The 22,442-nt window shown below is 41.4% G+C and overlaps 1 protein-coding gene across 1 annotated transcript in view; it reads right to left on the bottom strand.

The window, feature by feature from the left end:
• LOC308291696 (metabotropic glutamate receptor 7-like) overlaps nt 1–22,442 on the bottom strand; it is a 202,043-nt gene that overhangs the window by 67,789 nt on the left and 111,812 nt on the right. The window contains exon 6 of the mRNA XM_080733806.1: nt 21,296–21,500. Within this exon, the coding sequence (XP_080589932.1) occupies nt 21,296–21,500 (205 nt within the window). The remainder of the gene's footprint in view (nt 1–21,295; nt 21,501–22,442) is intronic.

Consider the following 22,442-nt stretch of genomic DNA (forward strand, 5'->3'; position numbering starts at 1 on the left):
CTGTTAAGGAGACGTGGGCGCCACAAATGTCAAATGACATTGGTGATGGATTTGGAATATATTCAATTATGCCATTATACCAAGTGAGGATGGATACATGACAGAGGATCAATTCCTCTGCATACAGTATAAACCAGATTGATTGATTGATTGAATACGTTATTAGTCAGAAATGTAAACAACACGTGGTACAGTAAGATAGGCTAAAAGGATAACACAAAAAGGTTCAGGGGGCTTGTTGCCATTGTGATAATAATAATAATGATGATGAATTGCATTTTTATAGCACTTTTCCAAGTGCTCAAAGCGCTATAGGTTCATTCATTCATACATTGAGAGGTGAAGCGGCAAACAGTTGACGCCTGCGTCCACACTTCCCACATTCACACACCAATGGTGGCAAGCTGACACCGACCGACTCATTGGAGGCAGTTCAGTGTCTTGCCCAAGGACACTTGGACGTGGACGGGAGGAGCCGGGATTCAAACCGCTGACCCACGGATCATTGGACGACCTGCTCTACCTCCTGAGACACAAAAAGGTCCAGGGGGCTTGTTTCCATTGTGGTCCTTCCTAATGTATTCAAATAATATACAAAGATTTACACAATAATACAAGTCATCAACAAATACAAACACTAGAAGTGCAGTAACTACACCTTTGATCGACATTGAGGTATGCATTAGCGCTATTTTGGCAGCCACCCACCGGACAGTATTTCACTACTGTTACTTCCAGTTCCAATAGTCCGGTCTTTCTTTGTTTTTGTGTTTGGTGCCCTCCTCCCCCTATATTGAATATATGTCACTTTGGTCATCACCTTCTCCTATATTCCTTGGTTGGTCGGTCATCTTTGTCGGCAATACACAGTATGCTGGTATGTTTTCTTTTTTTGTTTCTTTGTTTGTTAGTTTGTTTTTATCTTCAAAGCTTTACTTGGCAATCTCCATGCTTACATTTGCACTAAATCTGTTTTAATCCCATACTCTTTTAAGCTTAGATCTATAATTCATGGGTGCGTTACACAGTGCCTTCACTGAACACTGAGGCAGGTAAAAGGGGCCTACTTTACTCTGGCCCTTTGGTCTTGGAGCAACCTCCAGACAGACCCGTCTAAAATATGCATTGCAAATATCCCTTAGGAGTTTCACTGCAGAAGCTCTATTTGCTGTTCCTGTTTTCATTGTGTAGTTTGTGTTCGTTTTTATTTGCCAATTCTTTTATTGTTTTAAGCGAGTAATATCGGTAGCCTGTCAGTCATAAAGCTGTGATTTACGATGTAATGTCCTCTTATGTCTGTCTTTCTTGTTGACAGCTGTAACCTACCCACTTCTTGGCCAGTTCATTCTTGTAAAAGAGACCCATGTTTCAATGCTTTTTACTCGTTAAACAAAGGTTATAATAATAACAATCTGTCAGACGACACGGCCATTCTGCGAAGTATAAAAGGCCCCGGTGGTTTTGAGTGTTGCATATTCTTGCTTCGCTGACTGTTTTGGAAACCAGACTGCGGAGCTATATTCGTGCCACCGGTCTCTCAAGTTCAAAAAAATGGAGGCATGCTAAATCCCCGGTATCCCAGGTGTTGCCACGGAAAATGAAAGAGGTTCCGTGTGCAGCGTTTGTTCAAAATAGAACCCGAGAACATCCCAATGGTGATAGCTAGCTGTAGCAAAGCCTTCTACTCCCCCCGGACGGCGCAAAACCGGGGGGTGTAGTTCACATCTTGTCTTGTCTGCTTCCCACCAGACAGACTTCATGTACGGTATGTTGAGTGACGCTGACAAGGTGTTGACTTAAGCCTTTGTCATACGGCGGCGGCGCGTTGCCAGAAATAGCAGATCTACAAGCTGACAACACGTTGCATCCTTGCCACGTTGTCAGCTTGTATATCAGCTATTTCCAGCTCTTCAAAGTACACCGGAGCAAAAGACAGCAGCATTTCAACCAAAAAACGAAATAAAAATGACATTTTGCTCTCTTCAAGCTCCAGAGCAAATAATTAAGCACTGCAGTTCTGTCTGTGCAGATAGATATACTGTATATATAAGAAAAGAAAAAAACGATTTCGACATTCCTTTCCTTTTCCAAGCACTGCTCGCCTGATATTTCCCAGGGAACAAAATGATCTGTGTCGACTGCTTTGTGCGAGCTGCTGTATCAGATGAAAGATTCATACGGTTCATTCACAAGGGGCTCTGAACTAAGACATGACAAAAGTGTAGTGCTGCTGCGCTCCGCCGAGCAGTGTGGGTGGATGCCAGGGCCGTGGGTTAGTACCCACACTGCTATGTTCTCCTTTTGCATCATTATTCTCTCTCTCCCTCCCGCCCTCTTTTCTCTCTCTAGCTTTCTCTCTTTTCTCTAGCTCTCTCTCTCTCTCTCTCTTTCTTTCTCTTTCTGTCTCTCTCAAAGCTCAGTCTCTGGCACAGTGGGGAGATCAACAAAAGGAGTTGCACTCCTTCGCTCTCAAACACACATTATTAGCAGTGGCACGCACGCCAGAGTGATGTGAGCCGCCGTGCCACATATAAGCGCAGCTGATACGGAGGGCCCAACGGAGCAGGCGGGCCCGGGACACTGCAAGGGGTCCAGCTTTGTATGCTTTCAGAGCTAAATAACCACTCTGGGCTATATATTCTGATTGTCTTGAGTACCTGCCCAGCCCTGCCCAACTCCCACTCAGCACAGCACACAGTGCAGCAGTACCAGTAGGTTCCTTTTGTGATGTCACAAAAAGGACAAAAACCGGAAGCCCAACCTGAGACTGCTTACATAGATCTGCCCATAAACTGAGAAAGACTGAGAAATAGGACTTTGTGAGGATAGAAGGTGCTGGTGGGGCACCAAAAAAGGCATACAAATAGGAAATCTTTAAATGCATGGTGTTAAGGCATACACTAAGAGCTGAGATAGAGCCCTCTGGATTTTGGCTCTGTGTGTGTGAGACTGAAGCTGACAATTTGTCAGTGCTGCATGCTGCCCCAAAAATATGACAACTACATGAGGCTAAATGGTGGCAGGGCAAAGGTGCAGGGAAGAGTAATGGCAGTGTAAATGTTGGGAGAACACTGCACCGCACCACACCACTGTGTGCCACTTAACGCATCCACATAATTCATCCGTCTCTCCCAGGGTTTTTCAGTGCTTTTATCTAATTTTGCCGACCCACGGAACATGCCATTTGCATGCATCCAACGGTTAGAGTAACTCATAGGGGCTTTTAAGCCGTGACATCATTTTGTAGGCAGAGGAGAACTCTGCCCCCAGAGCATTTTCTGTCCCTCGCTATTTCAACAGATCCGAGACAAAAATAACGACTAAAGTATAATTCTAACACTTTCCTTTCAACAACAAAGAGAAGAAAAATGTGTAAATAGTAAAAATAGTAAAAAGATTCACGGAAACTGGGGGCAGAAATTCTCCTCTGCCTACAAAATGATGTCATACTTAACAGCCCCATAGCAAGCTTATAACTTTCCAGAATCACCAGTAAAGCCTCGAACAGAGTCGGGTCGGGTCGGGTGTAGTGCGGTGTAGTCTTTTTGAGCGTTAACGTTGTAGTTTTATGACTCAAAAAGACTACACCGCACTACACCGCGGTGGATAGCCTTCCACCGCGGACCCGACTCTGTTCGAGGCTTAAGACTCTCTAATCGGGAGATAATCGACCGTCAGGTCGCATACACAAACTTTAGAAGGCAATGGTAGGCAATCAGGAGGGAATATGGAAAATGGGACAGATCCATGTTGATGACATGACTTTAGTGTATTACTGTGTACCGCTTTGCATGATTTTAGGGCAAAATCTATAGGAGCAGTGTCCAAAAATGTGTTTTGCTAAAAGTGTTTCTCGTCTGATTGCCTAAAGGCAAGATTTCCTCCCCACTATGTATGTTAACATATACAATTGCTAAAATGAAATGAACTGAAATTTGAACGGTTTATTCAACTTTGTTACTCCTTTAGTGTTCCCGGGTCAAAAGTGACACATCAGGTTGTATTTCTATACTACTGTATACGAGCGTAAGAATATACTATTATATCTATATTTCTATATTTTTATACATGCGCGACATGTACCACGGCAGGTCAAATTGCTCACTCAAGGCCATAAAATGCCTGGAGGCACTTTGTGAGCAGTGGAGGCGAGACAGCTGTCAAGTAAACTATTCAAGGTCCTGAATGAAAATAACTTGGGTTCAAAAAGTCTAAAGTGGAGGAAAACATAATTGGTCTGGCGGCAATCAGATGAAAAGGGGCAAAAAGTAAGGTTCTCAAATTGATCAGAAATGTACAATGTAGAAGGAAAGAGCATATGATCCAAAAAGGAAAGACGAAAATCTCCATATATTATAGCGCGCGCGCACGCGCACACGCGCGCACACACACACACACACACACACACACACACACACACACACACACACACACACACACACACACACACACACACACACACACACACACACACACACACACACACACACACACACACACACACACACACACACACACACACACACACACACACAAGCAGGACCTTGTGGTTGATCCTGTCCGAAACAGGATCCAATGAGTGAGTACAGACACACCCCAGGGAGATATACTACAATTAAAGATAGACAGAAATGTGAAACATATTCACACAAAAAAAGATATTCACAAATTAATACGCCTCGCACTGCGGGGCATTGTGAGATTGTAGATCGGCTGTTTTCACAAAGTTTGCCTCTTTTTGTATAATATTGACCATTTGGCCAATTTCGTATTAGAATTATCTTAAAAGACATTATATTGTTAACTTTATAAATGTGCAGATACCCTGTATACACATATATACTGTATGTATGTGTGTGTGTTTACTGTTGACTGAGAAAACAATGTTGCACATTAAGCAAATTTTCTCAAATTTCCCCAGTTTTGAGGCCGTTCCCCACTGCAAAATGAATTAATATACTGTAGTACTGTAGCATCAAATTCAGTTTCTAAAAGGGATAGTGCTATCCTTGATTCTGATTGGCTGGTTTCCGTTTAGCAGATGCGATAAAAGACACTAATCTACTTCTTAGATCAGCTTACATCAATCATATGCATGGGTTATTTCTTTCTACAGTGATCTAGCGTATCTGTAGCTGAACGAGGGATAAAACCTTTGAAAAGAAAAGAAAAAATCAAGCCGCTAAACAAAGGGTATTTATTATATGTAGTATATCATATAATTAAATATTGATGTGTTTATTCACAGAATCAAAGGTTTCATGGTCGTCATTCACCAGGGTCCTGGATGGCTTGATCATAGACTTAAAGGGGCCACACCATAAAAGTCGAACATACAATTCATTAACTCTAAGCCTTGGTTTTCATTTATGTGATTTTCTGAGTGGTTGTGTCCGAATGGTTCTCTCCTGAAAAGGGGACTGGTGTGATGTCACACCAGGGCCCATTTCCATAGTACCGCCCCTCCAATTCAGTTTCCTGGCAACTGAAGAGAATGGGGCGGTACTTTTGGGGTGGATTCTATTGAGAATATGGGGTGGGCGGGGTAAAGGGGTGCTAAAATTGGAATGATACAGGGAAGATTAGCATGGTGCCATGCTAAAATTGGAACGATACAGAGAAGATTAGCATGGTGCCATGGTACCATGCCCACTGCTATGCCCTATAGCTACAGTAAAAGAAGCCAATTTGCACCTGGCGCCATTTCACATGTGGCAAATCTCCCCCTTTGTCTGTGACAATTCACTGATGTTTCACTGATGTGCCATTGGCAGCTAGGGTCTCTGAAACGTTGGAATGTAATTTGATTGATTGATTGATTGATTGATTGATTGAATACGTTTTTAGCAGTTTGCTGAAAAAAAGCACAGTAAAGTACAGTTCAATACAAGGTCTGCTAAGAGTATTTAAATCCCAGAAAGCACATGGCTTGTTTACACTGGGGTCCTTTGAACTCGAATTCATAGACACATGTAATGACAGACAAATATACAATACTATGCAACAGCATATAAAGAGTTAGTCACATCTGTAAAAGTTAAGTTTAGTTTTTTCTTGTTTGTGTTTGTTTGGGAAAACATCTCTGATGACTGTGATCACAGACCGAAGCAACAATTAGTTTGAGCCTTTCGAGCAGATCAAACTGTAATGGTTTACGCCGGTCGTTCACCAACCACAAAATACTCTGGTTCCCTGGTTTTGAGTGCATAGGCTTTTAAAATGCAAATATTTTAGCTCTTTTACTGAATGCCCCGGATGAATGCATGTTTGTTCTGTTTGTTTGTTAGGAATCCAGCATCTAAAACATAAACCACGATGCCATCCTTATTTTTAGTACTAAATGTTGGCAGGGCATCTCGTGGAGAAGATTTATTCCTGATCCTAAAAACGGCAGCAGAGAAATTACCTCTCACATGCATATACTGCCTATGCAGCAAAACTGGGAGTTAAATTTGAACTCAGAACATACAGGTCCTTATTACACATTCATTTATTTTGTGTGATTCATTTGCATGAATTTAAACTGCTGTTTGTGTCACAAGCAGTCATAGGTGTGGCACTTCCATACTCTCAAACTTTCTGGTTGATCCCTACAAGCCCACACTTTCACTCAGATCATCTATTACAGGGATGATGACAGAAACTTCGCTAAAAACCCCAGGACAACGATCCACTAGTCCTAGACTCTTCACCCTCCTGGCCCCCAAACTCTGGAATAAACTCCCATTACAATTAGAAGAACTGCAGACTCACTCCCTATAGCTTCCGCCGTGGTCCGAAGACTCATCTCTTCAGTCTCCAACTTAGCACTTACCGTATCACTCGCCTACCCTCAATGACCATACATGTAATTTAGATAGCATTTTTTATGTTTTTTGATTTTGTAAATGTTTTATTATTTAGATTACTATGTCTATGCATTTGATGTATTGATGTTGATGTATTACCTTGCTTATTATACGTCGCTCTGGATTAAGCGTCTGCTAAATGCCTAAACTGTAAATTGTAATTGTGGCCATCATGAAATTGTACTTGCTGATAAATATTCATACAAACAACAATTCCAACATTGCTTTCCACCACTGGTGGAAAGTAAGTACTCACATGTTTTACTTAAAAGTAGTTATACAGTGTCACATCTCTGTTAAAAGTACCAAAAGTAGCAGAATGTCCCATTTCACAAGTTTTCAAATGTATAAAATATATGAAAGTATTTGGAAAATAGCAGATCGACATAGCTCACAATGCATTGCGGCGCCACGCATTGTGAGCTCGTAGATCGGCTATCAAATGGCCGAAATATAGCCTATATAGGGGCTGAAGTGGTTAATGTTGTGTAATAATAATCAAAATCTACAAACTAACTAGTAACTAAAGTACTAAGAAAGTATAATTGTAGTGGCATAAACATTTAATATATTTGCCTCTGAAATGAGCTAACCGTAATCTTCAAAGTCTTGACTTGAAGGATTTTCATATTTCTCAGCTCAAAACACATGGTTGATAAAAAATAATTCATTGATTTGAATTCATATATTCAGTCAATAATTCAACCAGCTAAAGGAATAATTGGAGGATTTGCTCCACCAGACATTTAATTAGTCTCAATCCAATTATGAAGAAATATCAAAACATAATTCATCACATTTGAGCTCTTATTTTACAGGGCAGTTTTAATTGTAATTATTACTTTTTAGTTGTAAAAACTGTACATGAACATTGTTCCATAAACAGCCGCTCGCCCCATTGATTTAGAACAAGAACAGCAATACATTTTAACGAAGGATGTTTTGCCTCGAGTCATGTCTGGCCAGAACCCCCAAAAAATCAGCACAGAGTGCCGTGCTGCAAGCCTTAGAGCTGCTATTTTTGATGAAAAAAAAAAAAGTATTTGAATATATATCTTTTTAAAAGCGAACATTTCTAACTCAAATATTTGCATCTGGGGTGTCCCTGGAACAACATGTTTTGGTCCGTGGCCAAATACATGTAATTTTGGGGGTCCTTGATATGAAAAAGTTTGAGAGCCACTCATTTAGAAGCAGGATTTAGAAGACATTTATAGAATCGGGTCAAAAATATTCAAAGACTTAAAGCCATACTGTGTAAGTTGCCCAACTAGTGGTCATTAGCCCTATAGCAAACCGCGGTCGCGTCCGCGTCTTTCGTCCGTTTTTCGTACCTTCAGACCCCCGCGTCTGCCTCCAACTCGCTGAGATCTATCTTTTAAGGGGTCCCTTGTTCCTGTGCGTTCAGTAATTCCAGAGATACGGACTCCTTCACCCTGCCTGGTAGGCGAAATTACCTAGAGAAGGGATGGTACAAACGGGCGACAACAAATATGGCTGCCATAGCGACCCCACTTCAAGATGCGCTGTGATTGGCCGGCAGTTGTATAACCCTCGCTGTGATTGGCCGGTAGTGTGATGACGCAATTTTGGCGCGAGATCCGGTCCACGGCAAGGATCTCAGTTTACATATAGAGAAGGCTTTACAGGCTGAAATTCACGGCGCGGATCTTCTAAAACTTTTGTGATTTAATAGTTAGGAGAATTTTAAGATTTGTTTTATAAAAAAAGTTACATAGTACAACTTTAAACATTAATGTGATTTCAGTCATTTGGATTCCATGGAGGCCAAAATGTCATGACGCACACCGCAAATAGCAGATCTTGTATATCTGCTATTTGCCGATACTTCAAGTTATTGTAAGATTAAAGAGGATTTGAACTTGAAGATTTGAAGTGGGCAAACTTAGCTTCTATGTGTATATAGAGCACATGTTTGGAAGCATCTTCGATGAAGATGAATTAGTTGGCTGTATGGAGAACAGTAGCAGGTTTAGAACGGTAATACCTAAACATCGTCACATTTTCAGCCACAAGATTCGATTTTTTACTATATTCCATATCATTGTCAGAACGGGGGAGGGAGACCTGTATGGTTCCATTATGATTCAGCCTAACAAAACTCAAGAGAGAAACACGTTGAATTTCACTAGCACAAACCTACATTACGCCCCTAAATCCGTCACAATCCATCTAGCTTCAAGATATCAGGAGAATCACACGAGGGTTTATTTGTCACAGGTACAAGCAGCGGAATGTTGCTGTGGCATATGTTGGCCCTAGCTAGCGTGAGCACAGCAAGCAGCGTTATTTACGGATGTTTTGTTTTATTTATTACATGTCTTTGTACTTTTGCTTTGTTTTTTTGTCCTTGTCCTTGTTCAAGGCTCTGACAGCCGCAGGGAAAGTGCGGTGAAAATGCATTGTCACGATACAGCACGTCTCCTATGCACCACATAACTTCTAGACGTATTTCTCCACTTTAACTTTCCTATATACTTTCATCATCGTAACCTTTAGTTCAACTCGGCACGGCAGGCCCTCATTTTCAATACAGCAGAGAGACACAGAATACAATAATAACAGGAATATACATTTATAAACAGCAATATTAAAACATGAATCAGAGGACAGAAAAAAATAAAGAAAACAAAAAGCGAATACAATCTTGTTACAATCTAGAACAAAACTTGCATTGCCCTGAATTGACCCAGGGAAGGCACTGCTTTTTAAGGAGCTCATTCCACACAGATGGAGCACTGACAGAGAACGCTGCCTTGTCTAGCTCTGTCTGTAAAAATGGAAAAGCATCAGGAAGTCGCTCAAGTCTGGTGTGGGTCTGGTCTTGTTGACCGGGAGTCTCCCAGGGGGTCTGCATAAGGCTCTAAGAAACCACGTTTCGACGGACGGACGTTTCGGCCCGCGGAATGATCTGCTACTGGGGCTTATGACTGACTAAATAACCCGACCTGAAAAATACCTAAAAATGTCTTCTAAATCCTAATGTTTTTTCTGAAAAACATATGTTTCTTTATCTGTGATGCTCAAAATGTTTAATGTCAAGGACCCCTAGAATTAAATGTATTTGACCACAGACCCCCATCTCAAAATATTTTGTTCCAGGGATCCCCCAGAAGCAAAGATTTGAGTTAAAATGTTTGCTTTAAAAGAATATACTGTATATTCAAAGATGTGCACAGATTTTCATGTTTTTTCAAAAATCTAGCAGATCTACAAACTCAGCGCGGTGCTCGGTGCCACGCTATATGCTTGTTTATCTGCTATTTTTGAATAGCTTTTAAAGTGGTTACGTGACAGATGCGTTCCTGGTCTTAATGGAATAAACAAGAAATCCTAAAAGGATCAAAGTGAGTGCTGGTGATACCATTTCTGCCAGAACCGGGCACCTGATACACAAACTATATTGTCTTCTGATGAGAGGCCAGGCGATCTACAAGCTTGTGTATGCTATTCTCTGCATGTAGTATGCTCTCCCCCAGGAATGGACGCGGGGTTCATGAGGTTAAGAATAGGGGATGCAGGGGTTCATGTGGTCAAGGGTAAGGGAGCTGAAGTTTTGAGGTTTCATGCTCTCAATTCAATTCAATTCAATTCAAAGGAGCTTTACTGGCATGAGAAAACATACGTTTACATTGCCAAAGCCATGTTACTTCACTTTCATTGACAGTAATACATAATGAATTGACGCACCAGATAACTTTACTCAGTTTACAGTTATGGTGAAAATTCAATTGAACCTATGTACATCCCTACACTGATGAACCACTTATCCACCCTTCTAGTAACTGTATCAGGGTCTGTATCAGTTAAAAGAGAATTCCGGCCTAGAATATTATCATACATTTAGAAGTTATTATCTTCCCAAAAAGTAGTCCAGGTGCATTTCCTTTTTTCATAGGATTTATTTACAGGTAATAAAAATAATAATAATGGCTTCAAGGTAGAACATGCCAAAACAACAGAATGATCTATGAATAAAGCAATTAGGTTCCCAACCAAAATTGCCATATATTTTGACAACCTCTAATCACAGCAGGAGAAAACAAATTATAAAAACAAATCATCCACCCCTACAATTATGTTCACCATGAATATTCACCAAATGTGCAGACAGTGCAATAATACCCAAATCCAGTGCTACCAGTGTCCAAAAATAATTATAACGCAATCAGTATTCCATTAACAATAATTACTACCAAATCGAAGTTAGGCCTATAAAACTTGCTACGCAAAGTTGAACCACATCCCATATTCTGGGATGAACAACATGCTGCGTTGCGTTGCGTGGCCCTTTGTAGGCTTGTAGATCGGCTATTTTTCTGCATATATTCTCCCCAGGATGCAAGGGTTGTGTGGTAAAAAAAATAATGAACAGAATCCTATAAAACAAGGATTTGGCGGACCCCCTGTTGAAGACCCATGCTGAAGGATCTAATTCAGGGGTCTTCAACGTTTTCAGGCCAAGGACCCCTTAGTTGAGAGAGAGATGAAGCAGGGAGCCCCACAACCTTTTCATACTTATAGTTTCATTGTTTGACAGCACAATCATCTGTGTATTTTGGATTCATGTCAATTAATGTTTTCAGATATTTAACCACTTGAACTGTCATTACTTAATAAACTTGACCTTTCACTCTGTACTTAGTCTGCTCTTTTCCCCCTCTACACCAAAGCTCTTTGCTGAAAATACTTTAGCCAAAAATAGCAGATCTACAGATCAACACCTTGCGCTGCGAGGCGTTGTGAGCTTGTAGATCGGCTATTTTTGGCTAAAGTTCTCAGGGGTTCAAGTGATTAATATAGAAAAGGGGAAAAAAAGCTTCTATCACACAAAGATTTGGAGGACCCCCTGTAGTAACTCTGAGGACCCCCTAGGGGTCCCGGACCCCCTGTTGAAGACCCTTGATCTAATTGGTTAAAAACAACAACAGACAGGTTGGGAGTCAGGAATTGATTGGGTGAATCTGTGGCAGCTCGTTGACAAATGACAAGGAACTGGAGGCTTCCACATCTGTCACCTGGGAATCAATCAGGACTGGTAGTTGTTGGAAGAAGGTCATTAGGTCAGGGGCAGAGCTTCAGGGGACCGTGGACGTCAACAGGGGGTCCTCAGACTTACTATAGAGGATCCTCCATGTTCTCCTTTTTTATATTAACCACTTGAACCCTATAGTGTCCATATTCTGAGAACTTTAGCCAAAAATAGCAGATCTACAAGCTCACAACACCTCAAGTACGGTACAATTTTGAGGTATTTTTTTACTTTAGGGGAGTGTTTCCAAATGTCAATACTTTTATTTCTACTCTACTACACCTCTGAGGAAAATATGGTACTTGTACTCCACTACAATTATTTCAAAACTTTAGTTACTAGTTACTTTTTAGATTTGTATTACTTAACACACGCATTAACCTCTAAGCTCTAAGGTCTCTATATATTTGGGCTATTTTCAAAATATTTTGAGACATTTTAGTAGTAAGACGCCTCAGGGCGACAGCTATCTGGCCAGTGATGTATATCGGACCAGTTACCCATATTACATTACATTTAGTTTGACTCGGTTCCACAGATAGAAATGGAGAAAATAAAATTTCATTTATTTTGTATGTATTTCTTTAGGTCTTAAAAGTCCCTTTACAGTCAGTCCGTCCCCCCAATCATGTGGCTCCCAGCCAACATGTTGAGAACCACTGACACACAGGGAATACAGTCATGGTTGGCAGTAGTTAACAGCAGTGAATAATACTGACATGTAGTGGTGCAGGAGTTGTTTTTTCACTCCCACGCCCACCGTTAACATGCTGAAGCACTAGTGAATCGCCTCCATTGCATCCAAATGTATTTTTTTAGTGTAATCATCATCAACAACTGCCAAAGAGGAAAATCCATGGGCCACATCATCATCAATCACTTGTCAACAGTGCTGTTAACTAGATTAATGAGCGGCATTCAGCCATCCTGAACGGAATAAACACCACAGCTCAAAAAGTTCAGGGAAAGGGATGTTTAAGCTTCCCAAATCACATTGTTCTGTACTTCATTAAAGTGTCAGGGAGTGTCATTTCTATTATTTCTGAATCTTTATATCTCTGTCCATAATAGTATTAAAGTAGTATTAAAACAAACTATCCGAGGAGCATAGTGGAATAGGGAACTTTAAATGTTATTGCACTGGTTTGTCAGGTGGTAGGCCGGGATTACCAGGACAATGAGTTAATATCAAAATCAGTTTAACCACTTTAACCCTATTTCTACACCTTTTTTTTTATAATCAATCTATAAGTTGTGAGCCTATTGATCTGCTATTTTCCCAAAAGATTTTGAGAGATTTGGCTTGAAGATTCTTCTAACACAAGTCTGACAGGGGGTCCCTGGCACAAAATACTTTCAAAAGTGGTTCAGCAGCCAAATCCATATCAACTTGGGTGTCCTTGGCATGAAAATATTTAAGAATCACTCATCGATTGAAAACAATCTACTGAAAAGGTGAAGATGGACTTACGGAACACAAGGCTCTGTAAAGGGAAACACACTGGACGCGGAGGCGGCACGGACAAGCCGCGTCAAAACATACGGCCCCATTATTTTCAATGAACTAACCCACACCGGCGGCGTCAGACGCGCGCATGCGTGGGTCTGACGCCTTGCCTGCCGCGCTGATACGCAGCTGTTCTGTTTTTCCAGCGTTGCCATGCGGTGAAAATGTTCTCCCCACCGGGGGAAATGGATGCGCCGCGTGGCAGCACACCGCATCCAGTTGGTGTTACCACACGGCACTTCACGCACGTCAATACTGTATGCGCCGCTGCGCAGCCGCCCGCGTCCGGTGTGTGTTCCCCTTAAGTGCCCTTCCACCTGCTTTGTGAACGGGCACACAGGCCGCCATACACTGCTGTGCACACTTCCACTGTTAGCAGACCCTTGTGGATACACCAACAAATAAACTGCAATGTTTGTGCAAAATGTTTCACAAAGTAAGAGTATCAAGTATTCAGTATTTTCCTCTGATGTGTGCTTGTGGTGGAGTAGAAGTAAAGTAAAACACATAAAAATGGTACATTTACTTGAGTAGATGTACTTAGTTACTTTCCACCACTGCAAATAAAGTATAATTAGGCCTGTAGGGAGATATGGGCTCTTAAGACTGCAGCTCATGCACACAACACGCATACAATACATATCGTCGTTGTCGGCTGAAAACCTTGTATGTCCAAAACCGTTCATTTTGCATTTATCGTTTTAAAAATGATTTAAACTAGTGAAAACAGACGATATATAAGCACACAACACCTCACACCGCGAGGCGTTGTGTGCTTGTACTGTAGATCTGCTGTTTTCACTACTTTTGTGCGACGGCCTTGTATGATGAAGCAGGGCTTTACTTTGCGAAAGAACGTACACTTTTGAAACTTGGAGATACGAGGTTTCCACCGACGACGACAATATATTCATCTGAAACAAGCTCATTAGCCTTGGTGGTTAATGACCTTGGAGTGTCCGGCTGGGAGGCCAGGGTTCGATCCATAGTGTCTACAGTATATATACTGTACATATCTAGAGAGGTAACCAGCTCAGTGGCCTTGTGGTTAGAGTGTCCGTCCTTAGGCTGGGAGGTCGGGGTACGATCCTCACGGCCGGGTCACACCAAAGACCCAACAATGGGACCCAGTGCCTCCCTGCTTGGCACTCAGCATCAATGGTTGGATTGGGAGTTAAGTCCCTGCGACATACAGTACTAGCGTCAAGTTCAGGGATTGTACTTGTACATCAAGCTGTCTCACGCTACAGAACCAGGAGATAGTCTCCTGCCCTATGGGCCTCATGGCTCGGCAAGGTGTACTTATTTACTTAGAGAGGTAACCGGAAATCCAAGGCCATTCGCTTGCTCACACGATGACGCACAGGGCCTATCTGGGGCTTCTGAGTATCAAGCCACCTCTCACTAAAGAGGAAACAGGAAATAGGCTCCCGACCTACGGACCACATGGGAACCGTTGGCTCCCGGGGCTACTTAATTACTTACTTACACTTCTAAAAAATCAGGCCGTAAGGGTTGCAGTTTTCACATTCATTTGTTAGTATCACTGAAATACAAGGTCATAATATTATGTGCAGTCATGCACTGTGTTGTGAGCTGGTAGAACTGCCGGGCATTTATTCACAAAAAAAGAGAAAAAGATTGTAAAAGAAAGTTTAGGGAGAAAGTTCCTGCCCGACAGTGACGATAATAGAAATAAAATTGCACACAGTGATAGTGCTGGTACTGATAAGTGTCCCTTTAGTGTCCATCTCTACCCCTTCAGTTAAACTAGCACTCTAGATTTTGTTGTGTACTAGTTGTGAATCTCAGAGCTATTTGAGTGTTTTAATGTGTCCTGGCTGCCACTGCAAAAAAAAGGCCAAAAAAAGCTCACGTGAACTCCTGGACCTTGCCTGAGGACACCTCCTATACTGATTCCAGTCTCCAGTCCTCCACAAGAAGCTGACGCACGCTGAACAAAACACATTAAACTATATGGTCAAGAAAATTATCTGCCGAGTAGAGTTGGAGTCGTGAGATGAGATTGCTTTTCGTTTAGTTTTTAGTTTTTTAAAGTAACAATGGCATTATTTAAAATCTAATTTGAGAAGGCTAGAAGATATGTGGGTGTACAGTCAAGCCAACAATATGAAGATAATTACAAGAAGCCTCTGTGGATAGGCCTATGGACTGTTTCAAAGTTTAACTGTTTAACAACGATGAAAGTTTCCTGAATACAAACATTTTAAATAACCTTGTTAGGGGCTGTGTTTTTCCACGGTGGAGCACTTTGGTTATCTAATGTGTGAAGGCCCACAACGCTTCCAAAGCATACAGCGGCTTATTGTTGTTACTAGGCTTGATTAGGCTTGCGCTATAATAGCACAAATAGCCTAACTGATATAACAGATCAAATAACGGTAAACACGTCACCGATGCCAGAAGAGCAAACCAAGAAAAGCCTGTGCCATTGCTCTAGAACAGGGTTTCTCAAAGTGGGTACCGAGAATACTTTGGGACTTTATCAATATCACTTCAGTTTAACCACTAATACTTAGTAAAACAGACCTGAGTTGTACTGTACTTGGTGTGATCTTTTTCAGCCTACAGTACACCAAGTCTCTTCCCGCGCACAAAGAAATAAAGTAAAAGCGCTCCACCAGACACCCTAGCCGCCAAGAGATTATTATATTATGATTATTGCAGATATATTCAAGACTGGGACACATTTGCATTCCCCCCAAGACTGCTAAAAAGTATTATCATTTAGCTTTTTCTCTCATTATTTAAAGTCACTAATTTCTATCTCCATATTATGAGACAGACGCTCACCGCTTTCTGTCTGAATATAATGATCAGCAAACACAAAGGTCTGTCATTAAGAATCACTACAGTAGGCCTACAGTACTAATCATTCGCTATAGCCTGGATCTAAGCCAGTAACCTCTTAATGCTGTACATAAAGCTTTACTTAAAGCAGTGGTTGTCAGACATTTTCATGTCAGGGACCATGAAAATTGATATTAATTTGGCTTGCGGACTCCATTCGACAACGCATCGGAGCTTGTAGATCGGAGATTCATGTATAAATTACCCTAGCTTGGAGCCCCATCTGAAAAGACTAACTGGGCCCCCAATAAGAGATGTGTTTTTATGATACTTCTCAAAATCATTCCAAGTTGAGATACTTCAAAATAGCCTAAAAATAAAATATGGTTTGCTGGAGACTCCGGAAACCCCTCGAGGACCCCTAGCTGAGAGGTCCCCGGGCCCCACTTTGAGAACCACTGAGCTATAAAGTGACCAGCAGATGTTAACGGCCTCTAACGTGCCTTAATAAAAAACACACTGAAGTTTGCTGCTGCAGTGCAATTTCTCGGTCATGAACAGATCAAGTTTGTCTAGGTTTATTTATGTGCAGTAGCCTACTTTTGACATAAGGTGACCCCTGGGGGGACCCCCGCTAAAGCTGCCTTAGACCAATGGTTTCCCAAACTATTGACAATAGCCGATCTACAAGTTCACAACATGTCGCAATGTTTTTTACTTGTAGGCTACAATACATGCAAATGTATATGTCAACAAAGTACTCAATAAAAAAGATAAGACTTAACCATTCTGCCTTTCTATGTGTGTCTGATACACTGTGAGCATCAGACGTGATAGCATCACAACTTGTGGTGACGTGTGCATCAGTGACACTTGCATCAGTGACACTTGCATCAGTTACACTTATGTCAGTGACGCTTATGTCAGTGACACTTTCCGAGGGTCACAGTCTTTAGGGAATTAATCAGCCGTGGCTAATTCTCTAGTCCAGGGGTCTTCAATAGGGGATCCTCAGAGTTACTACAGGCGGGCACCAAATATTTGTGTGATAGGAATGTTTTTTTTTTATTATTTTTTTTACATTAATCACTTGAAACCTAGCATCCCTGTTCTGGTGGGAACAGTAGCCGAAAATAGCAGATCTAGAAGCTCACAATGCCTCATGCTGTGAGGCGCTGTAGATCGGCTGTTTTCGGCAAATAGGTTTGGTGTGTGCCTGTGTGGAGGAAAAAAAGAGCAGACCAAGGTCAAGTTTTCTAAGTAGTGGTTGACTCTCTTAAAATCCACCTAACTAATTATTGTAATTATTGACACAACGCTACACAATGACAGTGCTGTCAAACAAAGTTTATGAAGCTATTTATGAAATCAATGAAAAAAGTTTAATCTGCAGCACAATTGCATGCAATAAGTGGTACCTACTTCTTGTACCTCTCAGCTAAAGAGGTCCTTGGTCTGAAAAAAGAAGACCCCTGCTCTAGTCACAATAGATGAGCCCCAGTGGCCTGGCCTGCTATCGATAAACAGACAGTTATGCATGGTATTGCGGGCGATGTCTAACAACACTGTCTGGACTCGCACACGTGCACTTTTCTCCCCCCCACCCCATCGGTGCACAGAGCACAGCCGACACAATGATGATCGATCACCTTAGTGCTCTCCCGTTATTAACCCACCAAGACCGGGAATGCATCTGTCACGTAACCACTCTAGCCATTTATTTTCATACTTTGGCGATTCAAAAATAGCAGATATACAAGCTCATAGCGCGGCACCGAGTGCCGCGCCATGAGCTTGCAGATCTGCTATTTTTAAAATGAACATCTTTTAACTCAAATATTTGCTTCTGGGGGGGTTCCTGATAGATGATATTTTGAGATGGGGGTCGGCCGGTCAAGTACATATAATTCTAGGGGTCCTTGACATGCAACAGTTTAGATATAGAAACGTGTTATTCAAAAACCAGGATTCAGGATTTTTCCAAAAAATAGCAGATCTACAAGCTCGAGCTTGTAGATCTGTCAGCTTGTATATCTGCCATTTTTCAATAGCTAAAGCATAAAATAATGTTTAAAGCGGTTCAAGACTAACGCGACACGGATGCGTTCCACGGTTCCAGGTCTAACCAGGTTAACATTTGAATGTGTGCTCACATCCATGCAGAGGCGGGGAGCCAGGGTCACTTTTCATCCCTGACCTTTTTGCTTATTGCAATCTCACAACCGTTTTTCCCACGAGGTCGACTGGACGCCGGCGGGGGAGGAAAAAAGTTAAAGTATCAATACTGCAATGTAGAAATACTCAGTAAAAGTCTGTAATTCAAAATCAATTGGAGTAAAAGCACTAACGCGTAGGCATCAAAATATACTTATAAAGCACCAAAAGTAAAAGTAGAAAATGTTTGAAAATAGCATATCTACAAGCTCACAACGCGTCATATCTATTTTCAAATTGCCTAGGTATAAAATAGGGCTAAAGTGGATTATTGTATGTTTTATAATATAATTACTTACTGTATATCGGCAAAGTAACTACTGGAGTAACTAAAGTTTTCAAATAATTGTAGTGGAGTAAAATTACAATATTTGGATCTAAGATGTAGTGGAGTAGAAGTAAAAGTACTGAAAATTGGAAATACTCAAGTAAAGTACAGATACTTAAAAACTTTACACGAGTACAGTACTTAAGTAAATCAACTTAGTTACTTTTACACTGATTATAGTACATGTATATACTCAAGTGCTGTGCTTGAGTACAATTTCAGGGTACTTTTACATGACTTTGGTAGGCCTACTTCCATTTCTTGATACATTGTATTTCTACTACAATAAGCTGCACATTCAAAAAAAATAAAAAAAAATAAAAAAATCATAACAGTACATTTATTTGACAAATGGACATACTAGTGAAACTTTGCAGATTTTGCTTATTACTAATTCATAAAAAAATCTTCAGGAATTGTCCAAAAAAGATGATCTACAAGATCGCAACGTATCACAATGCATCACATTGTGAGCTTGTAGATTGGCTATTTTCTCATAGCTTTATAATTATCGTCCAACAACATGATAAATACGATTCTAGGCATTCTGCACGACAAGCACTTTTACTTCTGCAACATTAACGCTTAATGCTAATACGTGCTTTGACTTGAGTAAGCTTTACACACAGGACTTTTACACTGAGGCATTGCTATAACTTTACTTAAGTCCAATGTATCTGAGTACTTCTTCCACCATTGCTGGCCTGCGGTTTAATGAATCTTCCTTGGAAGAAGATTCGCAGGTGTTCTTCCGTGAAAGAACACCTGTGTCGTCTCTAGGTGTGTGTGTGTGTGTGTGTGTGTGTGTGTGTGTGTGTGTGTGTGTGTGTGTGTGTGTGTGTGTGTGTGTGTGTGTGTGTGCGCACGCGCGTGTGACAATTACTTTGTCTGCCGAGTTATAGGTCACACTTCCTCCTTTTCCCTTTTCATTGATTTTCATGGCTTTAGTGTATTGCTGATTGACCAGTCGCTAACAAAGGCGACCAGGATAGAAGCATACATAGCAATGCGTATGTCCAGCTCCACACTCTTGTTCAAATAATGGTCACTTATGGCTGCAAAGATCCATGATGGCGGTGGTCAAAATGACAAACTCAAGCCTTCAAAACTGGAGTAAAACAGGGAGATGATCGTTCACAATGCCTCGTTGTGAGCATGTAGATCTGCTATTTTCACAATAGAACCATGTTATACAAAGCGTAATGCCTCAACTCTTAGTGCTCGTCAGGGTGAGGGGGGGGGGTCCCCAGTTAAAACATGATTATATTGGAGGTCCCCAGTTAAAATATGATTATTTTGGGGGTCGCGGCCTGAAAAGGTTGAGAACCACTGCTCTAAACGAAGACTACCGATAAAGCAAGAGAAAACACATATTGTAGAAATAAGGCAGATTGATCGCTCACACTGGAACAATAACAAGTATCTTGGGTTAATATTAGGTGAACAGAACATTTGACTTTTAAGGAGGGTATCAATGTCACTGCAGACTGTGTGGGTAGAGCACTTAGAGCTGTGATCAATAAGATGGAAATCTTTTAAGAATCTTGGGTAGTCTACCTTTTCTAAGCTATAAGAATCCTGTGTTTGATCAATAATGGACTACCGTACGCCTCTGGTCTATGGGGGGCTTCTTGGCTGCTTTTCTTTTGATGTATCGACTTTAATTCCTGAGTCACCTGTCTTCCTTCTTCCTTCTTCAATGCGCAAGGGAATAGTGAAGAAATGAATTTTCCTCTGACTGTTATTCCTTCGAATTTGCAACGAGTCCAACTTCGATGTTAGTTCGCAAAAACAAAAAGGTAATGTGCAGGATGCACACAGATGAAATAAACCCGTGGTGGTTTCCCGTTTCCCCCGTTGTCATTTCAAAGGACTGGCACTGGGAGCAAGGATTGGATTGTCGAATAGCCATGCCCGCTCACGCCTGTGTGACTAAATATAAAAATCTAGCTTTAAGGGTTTGACCTCCTGTCTCCTAGCAACATGGGAGCGTTTGAAGCAACACTCCAGATGAATCCATCAAAACCAGGAAAGCATCTGTGTTCATTTTAGATCTGAACCACTTTGACCATTGTTTTATACTTTGGCAATTCAAAAATATCAGATATACAAGCTCATACAGCATTCTTCTTTTTATTGTGCCTTGCTTTTTTTGGTGCGCAACAGTCCTCTTTTTCTTTTTCTTACCTCTTTGTAACTTAACTGCTGTGCTGCCTCTGGGCAACTGAATTTTCCCTGTGGGATTATATATATATATATATATATATATATATATATGGGAGTTGTTTGAACAAAGTATTTTGAGATGTGTTGAAAGGGTTTGAGAAACACTGAGAAACATAATGTTTTTCAGAAACAAAAAAACAAAGACATTTCTAGAATCGAACCTCAGGTCTTGGGGTAATTAATGGGTAAATGTTCAAACCACGGTGTGATGTGTGGGGGCGCCGACAGACATACAGGCAAGAGAGACAGACAGACATACAGACGGTATCTTCCCCGGACAGACAGACAGACAGACAGGGCCGTGCCACTCACCGTTGAAGCTGCCGTTACGGATGTACTTGAGGAGCGTCTTGCCCTCGGCGGCCTCCATCTCTTGGCAGACGCTGGGGTGGTCCGGACACAGGTCTCTGTGCATGTTGTGCAGAGCGTGGGCCATGGCGTAGACGGCGTCGATCACGAACTGGACCTTCCCCTCCTGCTCGTACTTCGAGTCGATCCCGATGCGCTCTTGGCCTGGGAGGATGGGGCGAGGGAGGTACAGGTCAATCACAATCTGTGGGTTAAAGCAAGGGTTAACAAACTGGGGGTCGGGACTAGGGATGGGACGATAATCGTTATTATAGTTTATCGTGATTAAAAAAAAAACTCTCAGAGCAGCATGAATGATATGCATAGACCAATGTTAATTGCTGCTCTGAGAGCAGCAATGCCCCCAGAGCAGCAATTTAACATTGGTCTATGCATATCATTCATGCTGCTCACAATAATCTGTGACGTTGTAATGTGGTTTCAAATGTTTGTTATTGTTATTGATTATAATGTATGTATTGTGTTTTATATGCTGTGATCAGGTCGTCCTTGAAAAAAGAACGCTTGCTCTTCCAATGGACTTCCCTGAATAAATAAAGGGAAAAAGAAAGATTTTCTTTTTTTTTTAACGAGACAAGGACGGAATTCATTTGCAAGTGTGACCCGCGTTGCGACAACCACAATGCTTATCATGAGACTGACACAATATGTCCATTCCCAGATATGGGCTTAATATTGATGACATCGGGGATCTCCATATATGGGCATAAAAGGGGCCGTGACGTGAGTCACACTGGCAAACGAATTCTGTCTTGGCCATATATGGAGCGTGACATGAGGCGTGACTGACTGACGCACATGAGCTGCAGGTTTTTATAGTAAAGGCGATCTACGGTCGCAATAACTCTATAGAGGGTATGCGCGTGACATCATCATCATACCCGGAAGTTATGCGGGAACGCCTACTGAGTGGCAAAAAACTACTTTCTGGCCTTCACAGCCCATACATCCAAACAGAAAAGTCCTACCTAATTGCATTAAACAACGTTAAACTCACTTTCCCACTCGATTTGCCACATCATTTGCCATTCACTTTATGCATGCGCATACCATCTATTCTGATAGTAATCATAACCATACAGTGTC

The sequence above is a fragment of the Nannobrachium achirus genome, assembly GCF_963921795.1.
Source record: "Nannobrachium achirus genome assembly, chromosome: 9".
In the NCBI taxonomy this organism is placed as follows: Eukaryota; Metazoa; Chordata; class Actinopteri; order Myctophiformes; family Myctophidae; genus Nannobrachium; species Nannobrachium achirus.